We start from the raw sequence: 22,493 nt of genomic DNA, 5'->3' as shown, positions 1-22,493 counted from the left end.
TCACAAAGCATCCTGACAAGAAACCAATTTGGTTGCCAGTGTGTCGCCGTCCGCACTGGCAACCATACTTTACAGAGTAAAGTCCAGAAGAATAGACATAGCGAGTTGCATTGCCCAAAGAATTGGGATTGTCATACTTCTGTTGCATTCACTGACATTGTGTTAAGTGAGTTTATACATTAAAGAGGCAACAGTCCTAGTGGTTCCAGGTGGTACTGTTGTTTGGTCACTGTTTCAAAGATGCTGCGGGATCAAGACGCCAGTAGGGACGCAGGTGCACTTTTCCCCGGGGCTCCTGAGGAAGTTGTCATCATCACTCTGAAGATAACAGTGCCAGCAGCGTGACTTCTGTACAAAGCAGAAAACAACCATAAAAAGCCCAATTTGAATTAATAACCTTGATTTAAACATTCGGTAGTATTAATAAGTAGGCTGGTTGTGTTACTTAGTGAAAGTCATGGCGCTCATGTTCTATTTCCGTTTCTATCAGTCTCCCTTGATTATATTGAGTCAACTTGATCATTTTTCTCTGGCGAGGTTGAGTTTTTTCATCAATTGGGCCGCTTCCCACCGTCTGCCATATTTCCATCACTGGGATCAGATAGCAGGAGAACGCTATTCTCTTCCTTGTTTTGTTTTTTTACGCAACGGGCGACCGGTTCCTTTGTGCCGTGAATCGAGGCGTCACTTTTCGCCAAAAAGTCTCTCCGCCGCCATTACAGTGTGCAATCAGATTTAATATCATAATGACAAGTTTAGGCCCCAGAATTGTCTTTATCCACTTTCAGGTCATGTGCAGTTGAGGCGAGTGAAACTTTGTGGGAGGAGCAGCAGCCTCGATGCACTGTGCTCCACACGGTACATTGGCGATGATGCACAGAACACAGACGCTGAGCCCTCAGGCCACAGACGGGAAGTCTGGGTGTGAAGCTCGTCTCTGTTTCCACTCCTGACCTCCACCCCAGTCACCTCCGTATGACTCCAGTGCAGTTTATAGATGTAGCGCTTAATTCACTCAAGATAAATAAAAATAAATAAAAAAAACTTGCCTGGAGCTCAACTGCTCTTTTAGAAGTCAGCAGAAGGTTGTGCTGTCGGCTGGCACTGTGAAGTACATAAAACCCATCAAAGTTGAACTCAACACAGCAGATTTACTCCCTGCTTTGAGCAAATTTGCTGTATGCGACGATTCTATTGAAATAGTCTGAACTTTGGGGGGGAGAGAGTGTGAACTGTCATAACAACCTCAAGTGCAGTGCTGATTCTCTACAGTCTTGTCTTCTTGCCACGACTAAGAGCTGGATCGTCATCATCATCGTATCCGGCTTGTAATATCGGCTGAAGGGGAACGATAATGGCTCATGTCTCACACCATCTGTTTCACATTTTTCCTATTTTCGCCTTGAAATACGGGCGTTCAAGGGGAATGGCAGGGGCGGGCGGCTACATTTACGAAGAATGTCACACAGTGCAATTTGTCCATCACAAGCCCATTCTTTTGCTAAGCCAAGCAGCTGCTGCGCTACACTTTCCTCAGGTTAGTCGGCCCGTACAGTACGAGTGAAACGATTCTGAAACCGAGACTCAAACGGCCATAGTCTCGTATCGTCATTAACCACAACTGAGCCATGAAACCCCGTCCTGCTGAGCGCTCATACCGTTAGGAACATAACCTCATCTTTCATTTAACAAATGATATTTGAAATATGACATATTGCACATGTTTTATTGTCTTCTAATTGCGTGTGTCATGTGATTATCTTGGCTTGACACATACATAAATATTTAGGCTAATTCAACTATCTAAGAATTCTAAGAGTCAGCAATGTGGAAACATTTTGGTTATTTTCACACGCGCACAAAAAAAGTTTGAACCAAACCATGGCTCAAAAATCGAGGCGTAAACCAATGCCTGGTTTTGGGTCCATAAACGTTTCTCATCTCTGGAGATTTTTTTGCTCACGAAAAAAACTTTGTTGTCTATCACATAGTGTCAGAAAATTGCCTTCAGTTTGTGGCTCAAACAGCATAAAAAGAACATAAGACGTCAAATCTCACAACAGTTAAATGAAACCCTGAAAACGTGTGCAAAGCTTCATCAAAAAGTAGTGTTCCGCATGTTTTCACTTCTTGCTTGCACTTGCATGGATGGACACAGAGCTTCGGAAACCTTGAAACTCATTTCATACATAGCTGGGGTATTGTGTATGCAAATGGTATAATTAACTCTGAGGAAAGTGGTCCTACGGCCGAAATGCAATAAGAACCATGACAAAGGACAAATCATTAAGCAGCAGGGATGGAGGAAATGTGACCGTCAACTTAAATCCTCTCGCCTTTTTTTTTTTCCCCGTCTCTTTGCAAATGAATGCATTTACTCTGCAAAAAGCTGTGAGTCATTACAACAGGAAAGGCTGAAAGACGTGTGAGTTGAAAGTCAAGTATGATGTGGAGCACATTTCCTATGACAAGCATAGTTAGAATGTGCTTCAAGATAAAACAGCAAAGATGCACAAAAAAATGACTAAGTAAAGTAATCTTTAATATAAGAGGGCATTACTAATATAAAAACGTAAAACAGAAAGGTCACGTATCTATGCATTTTCCTCCAACCATTTCCAGACTCGTTTTTTCGTAACCTGATTTTTTCTTGGGGTCCAGTAAAATCTTGGACACTGCTAAATGTTTGGGTTGAAATATTAAAACTTTTTTTTTTTTTATCAGAGGTTTGTGGATATAGGAGAACTGCCATATTTACTGCCAGAAACACAATAAATGATTTCCAGGTCAATGTCAACTACTCTCCCTTGGGGGGGGGGGGGGGGGGGGTGTCACCATCACTAATGTATTTCTTGAGATTTGTATCCAAAAATAGATTTTTCTTTTGCTGTTTCTACCATGAAACATCACCCGCTTAATTACTCAACACGTGGAGATGACTAAACAAGTAATTCTTGTTTTATATTTAATACTTATTGATTGGAAAATATGAAATACAGCTCGTCCTCCTCAACCTATTGTGGGTTTTATAAACCTGGTGCATATGACATGTGATCCTGCTTTTGGTTTTGGTTGCATTTAGCTGAAAAAAACAATAATATGAATGTTTGTATATATACTTTTTAATAAATACAGACAAGCCTTCATTCTATAAAAGTTATCGTCAGTAAAGCCATAACTTCTTTCGGGGCGTTTACTGCTACAATATGCGATTTTATTTCCCTCAATATTGTTTTTCTCAAAAGTCATTTTCAGCGATATAGAATTATTGGACTCTTATTTCATATATCTGCCTGTGGCTCTATGGTGATGTTTATATTGACGTTCCTGACCCCTTCAGCACACCATGGCTAAAGCATCATATCTTATTCTCCAGCTGCATGATACTGTAATTACAGAAAGAGAACAGGGATCCAGGAGAAGCTGCAGTTCAATCGTTCATGGTACATTTTTACTGCCTCAGTGAGGTGTGCGATGTTGGGACATTAAGGTTATAAAACGGAATCACCCGTGGTTTCAGGCCAGGGTGGCTCTACTTTACTATCCGTCACGTCGGGGATGTGAGTGCTGAATCAATGAAAGCTCAAAACACAATTAAAGAGACAATTAATGAGAGAGGTTCTCCGAGGAGCTAAGTGGAGTAAAATTACCTCCCGTCTCGCTTTTCCATCTCCACGTCCGGGCCTCTCCGCACAATGTTTTCAGCTCAAACATGAATATGAATCGTTCGTGGGGGGAAATAAGGAAACCAAGCGCACGTTATGTTTAATCATGAGGAAACAAACGTTCAAAGCGCCTCTGTGTCACCGCGAGCGGCGGTGGGGAGTTTGTTTCATCGTGAATATGGAGGAGAGGGGAGGCGTTGTTCCCGAGTGTGGCTGAGGGTACGATCAATGAGGATGCTGGAGAGGAATGGCAGTGTGAAAGAAACTGCGAAATTAGCAGACATATGAAACAACAGTGGGACTATTTGTGAGGCCTTCTGGAAAGGGATAGTTGCAACCAATATCGACTATGTGAGCTGCGGGGACGGAAAACAAATGTGGTCTGCTTCTACTATTTAATCAAAGGAGTATCTCAGGAGCAGCGGCACACACACACACACACACACACACACGCACACACACACACACGATTGTGTTTCCAGTGGAATAAAAAAACAGACTTTCCAAGGATGGCTGCGTGATTAAAGTGGGAACTGGGTTTTCTTCCTCAGTTCTTGAATTGAGTTCCGTGCTCCTGCCTATGAAGCTCACCCCTGTGCACTCTATCAAACCGGCTCCATCGCAGCCATATACCTGCACTCAATCAGTTCAAGTGCATGTGAGAACGCATGCTTGTAGCCACTTTGAGTAAATCAAAAATCCGCCGGTGCCGGGCTCTGTGTTCCTCTCGTTCGTGTTGGATTTTCTGCAACGCATTAATGCAGGCTACTCGCATGAAATAATGTTTTTTAAAGCTTGAATAAATTCTGTATTGGTTATTTATTATTTTGGCTAACTTTTAGCAAAGTTACTTCTTTTGTTTCCTGTGTAACTGGCTAAGTCACTACAAATTATCCACCCACCTGCCTTTAAAACATTTTTTAAAGTTTCTTTTTGGCAGATCCACATGCAAGTTTGCATCCGTTACTTTCTTGCAGTTCTCACGAGGGTTCACGTTGCTCCTCAATTTCACTGATTGAAGGGAAGTTTGTTCAGTTGTTGTTCAAGGGCGGTGAACACATCATCATGTAAAACTCAAAGCCCCACATTTAGGTCCAGACTCTCCCACTTTACTTTCTCCACTTCTCTATTGAGCATAAATCAGGCGCTAGGTGACACAAAGCCAATAACCAATCTTTGCTATCTCATTTTAGAAGCTTTTTTTTTGTGTTTCATCGTATTGAGTTTCACGCCGATTTTAATTCATCCCCTCAGTTGACACTGCTGACTCATACTAAATGGCTCCTTTGTAGTTGTTTAATGGTTGATACCCACATTTGCCATTCATCTTGTGAAAAGGCTTGTGTGGATTCAGACAAAATGCAATGGGATATTTCCCAGTTATTTAAGAATTTACACTTGTAAGGGTCAATGGGTCTGTGAGACTTCAGGCCTATAGGAAGCAGTCTATTGAAAAGGGTTTCATCTATATCAGATAGAATAACAGCTGCTGTGTGTTCTGGGAGAACTCTCCAGCGAGAGCCGAGATGTCTGTTGTGCTGCACACTTTCCACAGATAAAGAGATTTACACGCTGAATCACAAGCTTCGCCGTTTCAGCTTTTGCCATGGAGATGATCCTGGGTTAAAGGAGTGTGTTGTGCACTGACGAGTACATCGGCACCGGAGATGATCCGTCCCGACTCGGATACAATGAAAACAACACTGACACGGGGCCGTCACCGGGCCCCTGATCTTTAGGGTTATCATCAGTACACTCGCCGGCCCTCGGCCCTCGGCCCTCGGAGCTTTCGTTTGCACAACATCACACTCACTCGTGCTCATGGAGCTAACGTTTGCCTCTCAAGCGCTTGGGGCCCCAGTTCTACTGCTTAGCAGCAAACACTCACAGTAATTGATTTTCTGATGAAAAAAAGTTGTCCAGCAACTTCAGAGTGTTTTTTCTCTCTTCTCCCTCCCTGCACTACTTGTTAATGGCATTTTCTTCTCCATTTCCCTCGCAGCAACATTTTAATGTTTTAGAAAGAAATAATTAAAAGTCAAGTGATAGCATAGCTTAAGAGAGATGACTGAGTGGGAGAGCGGCAATAACTTCTATTTCTCAGTGTAGCTAAATGCATTTGATTTTTTTTTTTTTACTGCAACAAGTTCAAATAAACTCATTTTTTTTGTGTTCCATTCGTTTCTACCGTGGAGCCCGCTTAAGTTGCAGATCTTTCACGAGCTGAGACGTGAATTCATCACTGCTCCTCTCGCATTCCTCGAAACGACTGCATCTCTCCAGTCTGCTGACTTTATTTTTCAGTTTGCTTGACCGTAGAGATTGGATTATTGGCGTGGGGGTCATAATTTCCTCCCCTTCTCCCTCTGAAGGGGGAAAAGTTTGTTGGCCGGAAAGTGCAGGCCTATTTCAACCGGTCATGCCGAACATCAATTGGTGAAAACGGTCAGTTCCGCACTCTCCTAAAAAGATGATCTGTGAGACACGTCTCCGCACAATGAGTAACCTTCTGCCCTTTTTTCTTCTTTTTTTTTTTTACAATTGTCTGCACACTGGGGATGGGCTGCAACTGTTTCCTTAGCGGCCCACTGGGCAGTGGAGTCGGCTTTTTATTCATTATTCAGAAAGTGGCAGAGCAGAGGGGGAAGGTGAAGCTGATCTCAGGACAGCAAACTTAACCATTCAAAGATCTCTTTTATTAACCAGTTACATCGATACCCACATTTTCGTAGAGCTAACGCCATAACATTCTCTTTTCCTCACAGCGTGGAGTCCGTCCTCCACTATTTTTAGCTGAGGCTGTAGGAGGCTCTCTATTGTTGTGTATTGCAGTTGTGCTTCAAAATGTCAGCCTCCCCTGTGTATAGAACTCATCAGGGCGCTTTTTTTTCTTCAGCACAGCACTTTATTGACAGAAAGGTCGCCCGGGATGAATAGGATCACCGTGGCTCCACAGGAAAAGGAAATGAAAAGTGGAACCTTCTATTTTTAATTTCCCAATCCTCTCCAAAGAGCGGATGCGCCCTCACGTTTGTTACAAATGAAAGGAAAAGAATGACAACACGGTGGAGCGTTGAGTTTTTACCAAAGTGCCCCCTAGACATTCTGTCCCGCTTCAGGATTATTTTCAATAGCAAATATATTTTAAAAAACAAAACCCCCAGAACAGTTTGAGATTGTCCCACTGCGCGCCCTGTGTTTGAACGTTTCTCTGCAGACAGCACCTGAGAAGAGACGCGTGACCAACAGGATTAAAGCAGATTGGAGCTTGACAAGCGACAATAAGTGTGAAGGCTCATTTCTCTGCTCAGATGTTAATGCCCTTCGATTTTCCATATACATCTAATCCCCTTTCCTGTCTGTGCCTCTCGCCACCTTCGCACCACCACCTGCTTCTTTTATAAGATGTTTTGCTTTGACTTGCAGTTCACCTTGGGAGTACAAAAAAACCAACACATTTATGTATATGTACAGTATGGAGCCGTCCTGTTTGAATTCACAGAGTTCTCTGCCCTGGCTTTTTATATGAAAAAAATAAATATATAATATGAACTGCTTTCAGAAATATGGTTAAATGCTGCCCTAGAGATTGCCTTGTCAGTATTCACATGCTGTCACCTCAGTGTTTTATGTTTTGTTTGCGCCAGTAATAGCCACTTAGTATCAGCAAGTTTATTATTCCAGGTATGTCAATATTTTGAAACTGCGCCATTCTGCAAATGTTAAGAATTGTATCTTTCATCCTGAAAAAACAACTTCAATCTTATTCCGAGCAAATTCCTGTATTTGCACATACCTCAATTAGGTTTCAGTTCACAACAAGAAATACATATTTGTGTCCTCTACATTCAAGACCAAATAAATGAAACATGAATCAAAAAGAAATGTTACACCTTCATGTCACACTTATATAAGTCTGAAGCCATATTTTCAAATGGCTGCAGTCTCTCCTCTTTGTTCATAATTGTACCATCAAAACACAGTCAAGGTCTATTTGAAATGAAAGTGACAACCGAATACAAAGTCATAAATGGTAAAGATTGATATTTATTTCTCAGCACGAATAAAAAGAACCATGCTTACTCACCACAGAAAGGAAATGGAGAAAAAAAAGAGAGAAGCGCTCAGTCTTTGTATGGTTACGGACCTTGCTGTCGGGAGTGTTGTATGAGAATGTGAATAATAGCACTCTATGAAGATTGAATTTCTTTTATAAAATCAAATTCTATGCCCATACACTGAAGTCCCCCCCCCCCCTCTCCCCCCCATTGTACCCACCTCCACCCAGCACCCGTGTCCCCTCCCCAAACAATGATCACAGCTTTAATTGAGTGGGTCAGTCTGAGGGCTCTCAGTCGCCAGAAGTCTTAATAACCTGGAACAGTGTGACATTGTAGAGCACCTGGTGTCCGTTGTTCCAGGTGTACAGGACCCTCTCCCGGGGGTTGTAGTCCATCATGGAGATGTGGGAGTATTGATTGTGGAAGGGGATGTCTGTGTACTCGTAGGTCGACGTGTTGGTGTAGTAGGCAAAGTAGATCTTGGCGCCAGCCAGGTGGGAGTTGGTGACGTAAAGTGTGCCGCAGATCATGAAAGACTCTCCGGCGCTGCGCTTGGGGAAACCCGTGTCCCACGTCTGCTGCACTTCCAGACTCTGGGGCTCCAGGCGGCTGATGACAATGTTCCCGGCGTTCGGGATGGTGGTGTAAACGGCCCACAGGCCATTTTCATCCGCCATCAGGTCGATGTCAGAGGAGCCACCCCAGGAGTAGGGGAAGGTGTTGTTGTAGCCGGCCCCGCTCAGGCTGCGCTGCACCAGCACACTTCGAGAACGGAAGTGGTACTTGATGATGATGTTGCTCTGGTACTTGTTGTAGTACAGCGAGCCGTTGTAAACCACGTGGCCAGTGCCTGCCCAGGGGTGGGGCAGCAATTGCTGCAAAAAGTTCTGGCCCTTCATGAAATCATTCATAGTGCGGTATTCCAGGACACGGCGTCCCTTGAAGTAACCATCCATGGACCACACCTGTGAAAAGAAGAAAGATAAATCAGACTGGGCTAAAAAGATGCGGACTAAAGTAGTTAACGAGAAGGTCAAAAGGTCGACGGAGAATGTTGTCGTGCTATGCTCGACACAACTCTCCGCAAGAGACGCCGAGCTGGTGGCAGGGCCCTGGGCAATGTGGCGAATCTGTGTTTGCCTTCATGCATTTGTGCACATTTGAATGTGTGTGCACTGAACTATTGATCCCTCCCTGTCTGTGTGCGCATGTGAGTGAGGACGTTTCCTGAGCTTTGCAGTCAACCGTTGCTTGTGCTCCCTGCCCTTTCCAGTCCACACTGGACAAGAAAATCAATCCATTTAGCAGCTCCATCTTTTTCCTGGAGCTCTCTCGGCGGATCTCTCCACCGACACGGCCCCTCGCCGGCTGCACCTCCCGTCTCTTTCCCTCAGCGGTTCTGTCGAAGAGCAGTTTGGCATTTAATTGATTCAATTAAACTGCAGTTGGCTAAGATATTTATCTTGTCCCTCCATATATCAAGGAGAATGTTGCTGTGATTTGGCTATCATTCTTCTGAAGTGCCCCCCCCCCCTCACGTTGTTCTCTTTCCCTGCCCTTCCGTCTCTCGCAGGCTTTTCTGCAACGACTGGAGGGAGAAGGAAGGGTATGGGAGGAGTAGGGGGTGGTGAGGTAAACAGCAGCTGAATTATGAAGAAGAGCAGATTATGGTGCATCAAGCTTTGTTTCTCCTCTGCCTGCTAAATGAGTCCCTGGAGCCGGGCAGGAGGCGGGAGCGGAGCCAGACCAAAGCTCTACAGCACATTTGCTCCTCCTCCTCCTCCTCTCATCTGTTTGGCTCCTCAGCGACAATGACGTTTCCCCAAATTTTGATTATCATGATTGGTGCGGGTGTCGATGTGAGGTCGTCGATGCATCTGACTATTCGTGCGATTAGTGGTTGATCTGAAGAGACTAATGTGGTGTGAGCAAGTCAAGTGATTAAAGACAAAGATCGGGGGCATGCAATCTCAGAAAATTGACCTTTTCTAACAGCAATATCTATTAGGCCTGCGATGATTCAGGGTGGAGATGAAAAAGGCCACCCTCATCCCTCCTCTTGAACTTCATCAGTTTCCATTCTCCCCTTACAGATGGCTAACAATCCTCTCTCCACTGCTCCTCCACCACCACCATTCACCGAGCACCCAACCCTGTGTCTTTGTCCCCGTGTGCCTGCCCCATACAAAAGCACATGTCATCTCTAAACAGCTGAAGCCATTACTAAATCATCTGGGTCCAGAGCATCGCAAGCGCACTCCTGGTGATTACCTGTAGTGATTTAGAAAACTTTAGCCCACACAACTCATTCATCTCTGCACTGATGATGGAGTGATTAATCAGCCGGAGTTTGCGGTGACAGAGGGAAGACGGGGAGGAGGGGAAAGGGATGCTATCCATCAGTGACTCAGCTTTGCATCCACCATTTCTCTCTCTGTCTCGCCTCCTCCTGAGCTCACGAGAAGTCCTACTCAGGAAAAACAGTCAATCAGCCACTTAAGTATCATGGCTGTGCGGTGTATATATATATTTATTTATTTGCATTGAGCAACTGACAGAGTTCGGCCTGTTTTTGGCAGTGACTTTGGTGTTTGTGAAACTATATGAAGTGGATAGTAGGGAATAAAAGGTTAGAGTTGAGGGATGTGTATAGAATCAGAGAGACTTACTCTGTTGTCTGAGCTGGGGATCATGGTGTCCGTCATCCAAGAGCCAAACCTTGACCCTGAGGCACGTACCGTGATGGGATTACTGACCCCAGTGAGCTTCCCGCAGCCTGGAGGCCAAAGACAGGATAGAGGTCAAATGTAGGGCTGCAACTAACGATTATTTTCTGGAATTGATTAATGGATTAGTTGATTGGGCCATAAAATGTCATAAAATGGTTTCCAAAACTCCAAGATGATTTTTTTTTTCCGCACACCAAAAATATTTAGTTTATTGTCATAGAGGAGCAACGAAACCAGAAAATATTCACATTTAAAAAGCTGAAATCAGTAGATTTTGACTCATTTTTCATAAAATCTACTTGAACCGAATAATCGATTATCAAAATAGTTGCCGATTAATTTAGTAGTTGATTACTAATCGATTAATCGTTGCAGCTCCCAATGAAATGGCATACAAATGAATGTATATTAATGTACGTATATGTATATTTTTTTTCTATTTCCAATTGAATCTTCAATTGGATCTTCACGAGGCACATTGCATTGCATTTTGATATGCGATATACAAAAATGTTTTGATTTGAAATCTAATTTTACTAATGGAAGATTTAATATATATATATTTATTTAAGATCTATGACTTAAATAAATAAGTCATAGATCTTAGTCATAGTCACGTGTCCGTTATTGTCTTTGTTTCCTTTTCTCTGCATTTGTTTACCAGTTGTGCAGAGCACTTCAAAATAATGCTCTTTTAAATTATAATTGCGCTGCGTGAAGAATTTTCCTTTATGCAAAAGCCTTCAGTAAAGCCTAATGAAAGACAATAACAAGCATTAGTGACCCGAAGGCTAAGCTCCTACTTGAGTCGTCGGTTTGTATATGTAGGATTTTGTAAAATCATCTGTTTAAGCCAACACATTACACGAGAACACGATCAATTATTCATTCACTGTTTCAAGGCAAATTTTTCTAATTCAAGCAGATCATTCGAAATCTCATTGGGGAAATTTTGACAACGTGCAATCGAGTTTTGACCACTGATGATCTTAATTTAATCATGAATTCCTTTCTGCGCGGGTGTTGTCAGACATCTAATTGTATAAGTGCTGTAATGATAATGAATTTCAAATTAAGCCTTCATTGCCCATACGAACACACACACACACACACACACACACACACACACACACACACACACCAACCTGCACTCATTTGCATATAATTTATACCTAGTTTTTGCATGCAGGAGTGGAGCCTGGTCTCCAGCAGTAGGACTCTCTGGCGCAGCTCCTCGTAGTCGTAGGCCCCCATCTCTTCTTGGATGGCCATCAGCACCAGGGACAGGTTCCTCACCTCCTCCCTGAGACGCAGGATCATCTTGGCGTCGGCCTTGTACTGCTCCAGCACTGGCAGCAGGGGCAGGAGCTGGGTGACCTTGTCTTTTAACTCCTGACATAGTCGTCGCAGAGATGCAGACATGGAAAAGCAAAGAGGGTGGAGAAGATTAAACCCAGAGAGAATAAAGAGCAGAGGGGGGAGGAGGTCGATCACGTGACTCGGTACACGGGGATTGCGCGCCGAGGAGCTGCCCTTTCAATCTTCAATTGTTGCTCCTGGTTCACAGCTCATCTCTCACTCGGGAACTGGTACTGTAGCTGGGTGTTGGTTCAACTGTTCCAGTATGGATTTATCACGAGACTAGTTGAACTGCACCAAGGTATAATTAGCTGTGATTACATATATACTCCTGATATTTTGGGAAAACCCACTGAATCACTCCGTCTCGCATCTTCTTCTCACATATGCAGAGATTTAGACCTTTATTGTGATTGTTTAAGGAAACACTGAATTACAGCACCCTCCTATTGCACCACACTTAACAAATTGCTGAAGCAATAAGAGGACAGATTCATTGATTGATTAAAAATATGTTACTTTTGTAACTGGGGGTACATGTGGTGCATGTAGTAAAATGCTCCAGTTATTGCACATTGGGGTTGAGGGGTTGAATAAAATCACAATTGTGTAATAGAACAATCGCCCTCGGATATTAATATTGTGTAATATTTATGCCCTTTACAATTGAACAGTGTGATCGCTACTTGCCGCGTTACTGTACCGATCAGACGTCCACCCACTTGTGTACTCTCGTACAGATTTACTTCCATTCACTGTGTGTGGATTAAAAAACCCACTGGATTTACACTGGTTAGGGCGATTTGATTGTTACCCACTGTGAGGAAAACAATGCTGCTGGGTACAAACTTAGTCTGTGACTCATCGTGTGTTCAGAAGTGAAATGAGCAATGTGTTCTTCGGTTGGTGTGCACGAAGCAGCGGGAGAGCCGGGCTGCCCGCACGGAAGTTGGAGGGCTCAGAAGAGAAGAAGGTGTATCAATAAAGTGTGGCCGCCACAGGAGGGGCTGTTTCCTCCTTGTTAAGGTTTATCGTAAATCTGGTGATGGAGCAGCTCTCAGCCCCGTGGCGCCACATCATAAATCTCATTTTCCCCTTTTCAAGCCGTGAAAATTCGCTCTCGTTAATCTCCCACGCTCCGCCATTGGCAACTTTGAGCTGCACGCATTCATCAGCCAACCTGCTCTGGTCAAATGCCGCTTCTTTTTTTTCCTTTTTTTATTGGATTGCGGATTTGCATTCAGACAAGTCCTGGAGTATAATGCTTACCGTTCTGCATATTTTAGTCATCTCGGGCTTTGCTGATGAATTGGCTAATTTCATAAACATTTTCATTGCCTCCATTGGAATTGTGTTCATAAAACACGCTGAGAGCAAAACATAGAAAACCTGTCCCCGTGCTGGAGCAGTGTCTCATTGGTTGAGCCCACTTTGCATTTATCAAGGCATCTTTTAATCAAACTATTTTATGGTCCATCTAATATCTGTAAGAGTGTGAGAAATATGGAGAAAGTCTGGGCAAGGCGACCTGCTGACAGGAAGACAAAAAGGCCCACTGATAATGACAGCTGAGTCTTTGCTTGTAGAGAGATAAGGTAGAGATAAATGTGAATATATGTGCCTGCAGAGAAGACACCGGAATGTTAAGTATATCGAAAAACGGAGAGGCAGGAAAGGATGTACAGAGAGGAGTACAGAAAAAAAAGACTCCTGGTCCAGGGGTTTAATAATTCAGGAGCATGTGAATTTGCTCAAATTTTCCTCTGCGCAATGACTCAACGGCTCTGAGATAGTTTTGGAATTGAATTTGTGTAGCGACGCTTATGCGACAGTCTATCAAGATACAACATTTTATTGTCTGTGAAGATCGAAAAGAGATTGCGAGAGTGCATCTGGCAGGAGTTTGTTTGCACACGGAGAGCAGTGGCACATCTATTAGTAGATGCATTTATTCTTGGTAATAACACACACACACACTCTCATGCAGGAGGAGGTGACAGTCAATTACCTGAAAACCCTTTGGATTGAGACTGCGGGGATTTTCCGACGCCACCTTCAACTTTCCGTCCACCAATTTCATTAGATTCTCGGTGTTCCTCACATACTGTAGATCTCTGTACGTCCGCAGGTCCAGCACCTCCATTGACTGGCTTATGTTCTGAACCTGTCACAGTCACACACACACACACACACACACACACACACACACACAATTAGGCTGTCTTGTTAATTCAAGCTGTAGAGCTTTCAAGTAATGCAATGTTTAAAAAAAAAAGAAAGAATTGGGGTCCCATGTTTGAGGTCTTCTTCGACAGTCAACTGAATATCATGGGGATTGGGATTATCAGTTGGATTAAAACAAATCAGGATGGACAAATTTGCTATTTGCTGACCGAGAAAACAATTTGTACATTAAGTGATAATGGAAATAGGTTTTTTTGCAGCGGTATACTTGCCATCTACAGTTCTGTGCTACAATCAGGGACAACTCTTGAAAACTTGGAACAACATTTCTTGGATCGACCAGAGATAACTTTTTCTTTCGTCTATCATCGCTCGACTCCAGCCTCCCAGCCACAACAGTATTGACGTGGGTCTTCAACAACGTGCAGGTCAGATGAACTGGTGCGAACGTCTTGGTCAGTCAGTACCTTTGCCCTTCAGCAATGACTTCACCCATGACTTTCACCCAGTGCATGCTGGGAAGGCTTGCTGCTCTCCGGGGATAAACTGATACAGAAAATGTAATTTCCCTGAAGGCATCCATCTTTTTTGCAGTTCCTTATTCGTTTATTTAAATTCATATGTATTTTTTAAAATATCCATTTAACTATGCTAAATTTGACTAAATTTAACATAATCTTCCCAATTTGCATTGAATTGTCGAGTAAAAGCTTTAGCCCCACGCCCAGTGGAAGAAAAAAAGATGGATGACCGTGGGAATAAAACTAACTGCAGTATGACAGTACTATGGTATGCATAGTACATGAGCAAAGAGATGGCCTTTAAAAAAAAAAGTCTTAAGTATTACTGTAGAGTATGGGCAAGCATGAAAATGTTCAGACTCATTTAAAGTACATTTGAGAAAATACATAATATATGCAAAAAAAACGTATAAACGAGCAATAAACAAATCCAAAAAGAAGAAAAAAAAAACAAAAAGCGAGAATAACCCGGTTGAAAAGTGAGGAGGGTTGGGGAAAGCAGCACAGCTGCCAGAATCTATCAGGACAATGCATAAAAAAAAGAACAACACATTTATATATTATGCAATAAAAGTCAGCAGGTTCCACTTTGGCCGTTAGTCGGGATATAAATATCGGATTGAGGCTGGTAGGCCTACAGTGTCATAATGTCTGTGCCCACAAGTTAATGGACAGATATAAAACGTGATGCTCACGGAAAAAAAATCTGGTGGGAGAGCAATCGTGCCGTCAAGTAGCAGTTTACTGAATCTCAGTTTTCCTCTGCGTTACCGAGTACTCGGCTTGCTCACTCTTTTGACATCCCACTCTGTTGCTGCATAACCGGCCTACTGTTTCACACTCCCCCTCATCTCCTGCGTGTTGCACTGAACTGAACTGAACTGAACTGGCCACAACTGATCTGATAATTGACAAATGTAACAGGGCGGTGGCGCATATATACCATGTAGGAGGCTCCCTCGCACTGTATGGCCAACAGCCCACACACACACACACACACACACACACACACCCCAAAAAAAGCCGCCCACCCACACGAACACGTGCGGCTGAAACTCAAAGCACTCACAAGCGTTTATTCAAATAGCTCCGTAACAACAACAACAACAACACACAGTCCCAACTCACAAAGTTCACAGTTTGGCATAAAGGCTGTTTGTGCTCTCTGACAGCCCACTCATTGACTTTGCGTCCTGCTCTCTGTTCCAAACTCATCTCCCACACGCCTCGCGAACGACCCTGCGATCATTCCGCTGGTGAGTATCTTTTCTCCACCGCTCGGAACTCGTCCGACAGCCATTCAGACGGGGCGGTCGGAGGAAGGTGCAAGAGTTCCACCAGCCGTTCTTCTCCTACTCTCCGCCGCTGGTCACGTGAGAGGCCCTCTCAACGCCTCGTGTCCAGTGAGATGACGCACCAGGTAACAAACCGCCTGGCGTTGCCCTCCGCTCTCTCACCGTATCTCAGACGGGAGGGGGTCAGCGGGGAGCGGGGTTTGCGGAAAGGCCTGCGCCGCGAGCCTCCTCACACCGCCGTCCTTCAGGGTCAACTCTGCTTTCGGATGGCATTTTGTCCGGCTCTGCAGAAAGCCGAGCAGGGGCTTGTGCGCACTACTTTGCATTCTTCCAACACAGGGGCGGTTTTGACTTTGTTAGCGTATCCTTGGCTTTCTGTGTCGGGGAGAGCCTCTGTGGTGCTGGTCAAAATAATCCCCACTCTGGGGATCATACGAGGATATCTCAGTGAGCACGGCGCTATTCTGTGCACACACACACTCACAGACCCGAGCGCATTCATTTAACTCGTGGCTTTTCTCCGTGTGCAGCCCAAACCGGGCTGACCCCAGGTGCCCTCATTAGACTGGGCTGTGGACTGTGTTAGACAGCCCAGCCTTTGGCTCGGATAACCGTTTTCTAACAAGCAGTGTGCATGTGCAGAGGGCAAATACCGTGACATAAACACCCAGCCTGTTCAGTGCAATTCAACAATTAATTGTATGTTTGCGCAGCTCTATGAAATACAGTGTTTGCTGAGACTGTGTCAGAGAGGGGAGGGTTTTACCTTATGGCGATTTCTGAAGCCTTTGTTTCGTGTGTTGTGTTACATTGTAGGGTTGGCATCAAAAATTCAAATATGTCGATCTCCTTGACATAAACTTAACAAACAAATAACATTACATAATCTTCAGACAGGTGGCATTTATGGCATGGTTTCTCTTTCCCCTTAAAAAGGAGTTTTAACCTGATATTCACCTGCATGTTTAAGTCTTCACTCAGCCAAAGGTTGAAAAACGTTGCAAACCACTTCCCCCTAAAATAAGTGTTTTGTGCTGCAGATGGTATTCTTTCAAATCTCCAAAAAAGATCTGTTCTCTTAACAAAAATGCAAACGTGTTAACGTTACTGCATGTGTTTACCTGAAAATAATGGGTAGACATAAACATGCACAAGGACAAATACGGACTATGAGCACATGCTGTTCAGTCCAATTCTCTGCAGACTTGTACTTGTAATTCAACCTGCATTTAATCTAAAAAACTCATTTGCTATGACCTAAATGAGCAGCACCAACAAACACACACACATTCTCATTGGGCACATACACATGCTGTACGTCCCATATATTTTTTTCTTAAAACACGCGGAAACAGAAATATTCTTTAGTATACAACAGTTTCTATATGGACGTACAGTGCATACTGTCTGTATGTCACTGTATGTGACGTTCATGCACATATCCAGGTGAACACAATCACTTTCTCTGAATAGCCTCGCCAAGTTTGTCTGTTTCCCAGAATATCCCTCGTCTGTTATGATATGCTTTGTATATATATGAAGGGCGAATGAGTGTGGATTTTGTCTGTACGAACATTGCACCTTGAACAGCAGCAGACTGAGGCCGTCGGGGGAAAAAGGCAAACTTCGCTGAGAATGAATGCAATATGTGAATTCAGGTATTTCATTGATCCATCGGGGCCTCAGAGACTATTCAGCGTCTCAATTTTACCACCGCCTCTCCTCACAAGACCACATCAACGTCAGCTCCTCCTATATTACCCACTTTCTTCTCCCTTTATGCTCCTGGCCTTTCGCTCTGTGGATCCACATTTTCATTCTCCCATTTTCTGGCTTTGAGTGTACACAAAAAAAAACAAAAAAACAAAAAAAACAATCCTCTGTAAATGACCTGGGAATGGAAGGCTGGCGGCCCAGTGTCCACTGTGTATCTCAGGGTGTTATTATTATATAATTTGGGAAAGACGCGAGATGTCATGCCTGCAGACGACCCGTCTTTGCAGTTTCAGATCAGGAGAGTCGACAAGAAGCCGTGGTTCGATCCTCTCCTGCCTGCTGTCTCACCTCTGATCCCTGTGTTTGTGCCCTAGACGCTGGCCGCAGGGAATTACATTTGCATACGATGCGCTGCACCATATGACAGCAAATCTCTACTAGTAGAAGTACATACATTTATGTAATGCTTGAGGTGTTTTGTGCATGCTCATGTTGTTGTATGACGTTAAATGCCTTTGTCTGCTATACGTAATACAAGTATGCACAAAAAAGGGTGTTTGCTAATATTTTTCACTGACGGAAAGAATGAGCACAAGCCCGAGTATGCATTGTATTATGTTCAAGTGTGTGCGCTGCATTTACCGTGTGACAATGCAAACAGGGCATTTGCCATCTTCACTGAATTGTGAAGGGGTTCATTTTTATTAATTTTTATCTCATGCATTTATATCTATAAAAGAAACATCAGGCCAAGGCTCACTGAATCCAATTTCATGGGTGGGTTTAGGAGACTTCTCTTATGAAGGCAACTCACGCTTCAGTCGCTCTAAGCAACTCTGTTGTCGCTGGAAAAAAGACTAGTTGAACCAATAATGGCAACAGATTGCTGCTCGACCGATCAACTGTTGGATTATGCAAGTGAGTATGTTCACTTCGGCAGTCTGAAAGTGACAGACTGTGCGATCTCAGTGCAGTGGGGCAGTTTGTGTGTGTGTGTGTGTGTGTGTGAGAGTCTGCGCCGGTCACAGTCGTGTCTCAAAGTGAGTGTTTCATTGGCAGCTGTCACCTTCTCCATGAGCTGGCGGAGCTGTCTGCTGCGTGGGTCGCGGTTACACATGTTCTGGGCCGGCGCGACCACGGTGCAGATACACTTCCCATCTGCGTCCTGTGCCGAGCTGTAGATCTGCCAGCCCTCCTCTGGGCTTGGGTACAGAGCCTGCACAAACACAGAGACGTATACATCTTAGATCACGTGGGGAAAACGGGTTGTGTCCGCGCGCTGTTGTTTATCATGTGTTGCTTCTTAGCAGGCTTTCCAAGAATGCTTGAGGGCAGAATGTATCAACAGTAATCTGAAAAGTGTTCCACCCATATAAAACATTTCTAAACTAATAAATTCATCCCATACTTGAAAGTGTTGTAGAAAGTGTTTGGAGATAAAGAAGACTCTTTAATGCATTCCATATCGTGATTGGATGTGCCCATTCTGTCACCGTAAGTGGGCAGCCGAGTCATAATTTCTCCGCGGCATTTCCTTTCTCTCTTGCAACCCAGCCAAAAATGACTCTTCCCCAAAGGCAATTAATGGCTATCGATCCCTCAAACTGGTAAAAATCACTTGCTGTCTTAGTATTAAATGGAGCGCGACAAATACAGAGTAAGAGGAAGTCGGAGATTGACAGAGGTTGCATGTGCTCCTAGCACTAAAAACCCTGGATGACGTAGGTGAAGGACAGAAGAGTCAGATAGAAGGAGAGTATAAGCAGAGGCGGGCGCAGATTAAGATCAGACAAGAATATTTATGGAAATAGGCATAAGAAAAAAAAATCCCCACAACAGCAAGAAAGCAAGAGAAATGGCAGATGAATGGGGATTTCAAAGAAAAGAGGAAGACGGGAGGGATCAGGCCAGGTTGAGGGAAGGCAGAGCATCTAACAAGTTTGGACATAGAGAGGAAATGGAGCTGTTCGAGATCGATAATGCCGCCCGTTACCAGTGGAGGAGGGGCGAGGTTGAAAGGATGGATGTCTCTCTCTGGCTAATCCAATCAAAAGTAGTGCTGTGCACATGCAAACACGCACGCACGCACGCACGCGAGCACACACACACACACACACACACACACACACACACACACACACACACACACACACACTGTGCAAAGGCCGAGCCCGGATGATCCGATCATTCACACTGCATCTACACAGGCTCAGCACATAAAGCAAAATGTAATGAAAGACAGAGCAGCCATTTTGGTGATGAAATTAAACGCCCATCCACGTAAGTGGATGAAAAAGGCTGGAAATAAAATCTCGCGGCCCGGCTCAGTGCCGCTCTCATGCCTTTCCTCCGAGCGACGTTGCGCTGTGCTCTCTCGTCTCCTTGGGTCGGGGGATCAGATTAAAATGTCTTGGGGGACAGGGGGACTGTGTGATTGGAGTGTAAAGTAGCAACCCACCCTGCGAGCCAATGTGCTCACTGTCACATCTTTCCACTCCTGCCAATCCCTTGGCACGCCACCCCCTCTCCCCGATTTCTCTCCCTCTTCTGCCCCCCCCCCCCACAGTTTCTCCCTCCCACTCTCAGAATCAGTGAATTTTAAATCTGGATCCGTCCAGATGAATTGTGGCACATTATAGCGACACAGGCAACTTAACTATGCTGTAATATCAACCCTGGCCTCGCACGCGTCACTCTCTTTTCATTTTATATGTTTAATTATAGTCGGGGTCTATCAAGACCTCATACAATTTTAAAATCAATACATGCAAATTTGATTAAAGTAAGTTAGGGGTCATATTCCATTCATATTTTCTATTCACACAGTATTACACACACACACACACATATAGATTGATGATATTTCAGTATGACTGAGTGCGTACTATGCAAATGAGTGACTCACAGTGGACCTCTGGCTGAATTATCATTCCATTATTCTTAATATTTGTGAGCCAGTGTGCTACAAGTCCTGTAGTGACTTCAACAGCACCTCTCTTTGCATTAGTCTTCCTTCTCTGATCAAATCCAGCGTCAGAGGGCTGTTAGTTGGAGTGATGACAGGGGGCTACAGAGGCCAGAGTTGGAGTGACGATGAGACAAAAGATAAAGCCTCCACAGCAGAGCCTCCTCAGATTTCTTTCAACCGCATCTGACTGCGTGTATTTCATCCTGCCATTGCCGGGGGGTGGGTGAGAGCCTTTTTCCTCCGTCTGCTTCCCTGCCCGCATCTCACTCACTGTCTGGACTTATTTAATGTAGCACGCGTGTGAGTGCTTATAAGTCTTTCTGTGGCCGTGTACAAATCTGCTGATGTACACGCTTAAAAAACAGCACATATGTGTACTCCACCGTGTACATACAGTATTTTCGTGGATTCTCGGGGAGTTTATTAATGCATGGATTCCGACGTGCGTTTAGAACTGCAGCTGAACCACCACGTCCCCCACCCAGAGGGTTTGTTCGGAAGTCCTCCAGGCTGAAACGCGTGATTACCAGACGATCTGGCGCAAACTGCTGCTACAAAACTGTGGACGTGAGTAAGTCCGTGGCCCCTCATTACAGCTGATGTCCTGCAGTGTAAACAGCACAATGTTTTGCACAATCCCCATAGGTTGCTCAGCCTGAGGAGTATGCGCATGCAGCCTGCTGCCTTCAATAAAATTACCTCATATCCATACATGTGGGGGTTGTTAGACCTACGCACCAGATATTCACTTTTGTGTAAGAAAGATTTTTGCGAATGCACGCCGAAGAAAAGCATCAATTTTTCATGCTGCTATCAGCTTGAAAGGGAGCCGAGGTTGCGGTGTCACACTGACTCTTTTTTTTTTTTTTTTTTTCAAGATGTATTACAAAGTGGGCAGTAATAATCTCCAAGTAACATCTGATGCATGTCAGCTTCATTATCATAACACTCCCCCCCCCTCACGTGTTTAAACCCTTGCTGTGCTCCTCGTCTGCTTTTCCCAAGCCGGGGAGTTTTTTTCCCGCAGCAACACGTTCCTGTCATTCATTCATTAATGTTTCATAAATGCTCGGGCTGAAATTAAGAGCGCCTTTGAATCAGTTCCAATTTCATTACCACCCACCTATCCATTCTGCACTAACCTCCCCATTCTCATCACAGGGGCCGTTTAGAGAGCAGGAGGGACGAGAGGTAATTCTTAAATGCAAATGTGTTTTGTCCCTTTATATGCTTTGTGCCTGAGCCGATCGCAGGGAGATCTACATAACAGCGCTCATAAGCCTAAGATCTCTACGGGGTGCGGATGTGATAAAGTTGAATGTGTTTTGGACTTCTGTTTTGTTTATGTCAATATGATTAAGTCCTGTCTCTGCAGTCATTGACATTGGTTCATTTAACACGGTGTTCAAACCGTGCAGCATCACATATCTCATTAGTGTGGGGGAAAACAACTTCCGCAATATTTAATGTTAGCATGAATTACTGTATATTCAACGTATGCAGAGTGAGACTTTAAGACTGCTTTTAGCAATTAAAAATGCTCTATAAAATACATTATTATTACTATTATTATCAGGGAGAGGCTAGCCGGGTGCATTTCAGGTCTTGGGGATAATCCTTTCCTCCCAGAAACAAACAGTTTTATTTTTTTTTAAGGTTTCAGAAGAGAGGCTTTGTTCAGTTAGCCCTAGTCCTAGAAATCCACCCATTAGAAGTGAGGGACGCAATGGAATATGTAAGTGCCAGATTTGAAGCTGTCATGGCTGCCGTGCAAAAAGAAATTAAGGAAGAAGACGACAGCGATGGAAACAACAGCGAACCGCAGTGGGCAACAGAGAGGAAAAATCAATTGGGACTTGCTCGCTAAAGTGAAAATTACTCGTAAAGATTTCTGGCTTGCCCCCTTTGCGGCGACCTCTGGGTCCCGTCTGTTCCCATGGCTTCACACCTGACAGCCGGGGGCCGGTGAAGCCCCACCATCATCTGCTGGCGTGT

The 22,493-nt window shown here is 44.2% G+C and overlaps 1 protein-coding gene across 3 annotated transcripts in view; it reads right to left on the bottom strand.

Moving 5' to 3' along the window:
* Positions 1–7,431: 7,431 nt before the first annotated feature.
* The window catches only part of olfm2a (olfactomedin 2a), a 42,467-nt gene continuing 27,405 nt past the window's right edge, over positions 7,432–22,493 (bottom strand). For all 3 annotated transcript variants that reach the window (XM_047328331.1, XM_035615538.2, XM_047328332.1), the window contains exons 2-6: positions 18,597–18,746; positions 13,823–13,978; positions 11,628–11,847; positions 10,396–10,502; positions 7,432–8,691 (exon numbers count right to left, since the gene is read on the bottom strand). In XM_047328331.1, coding sequence (XP_047184287.1) covers positions 8,017–8,691; positions 10,396–10,502; positions 11,628–11,847; positions 13,823–13,978; positions 18,597–18,746 — 1,308 coding nt within the window. In that variant the 3' untranslated portion in view covers positions 7,432–8,016. The remainder of the gene's footprint in view (positions 8,692–10,395; positions 10,503–11,627; positions 11,848–13,822; positions 13,979–18,596; positions 18,747–22,493) is intronic.

Source organism: Scophthalmus maximus, chromosome 17, assembly GCF_022379125.1.
Source record: "Scophthalmus maximus strain ysfricsl-2021 chromosome 17, ASM2237912v1, whole genome shotgun sequence".
Classification (NCBI taxonomy): Eukaryota; Metazoa; Chordata; class Actinopteri; order Pleuronectiformes; family Scophthalmidae; genus Scophthalmus; species Scophthalmus maximus.
This window is presented reverse-complemented; position numbering and strand designations above follow the sequence as displayed.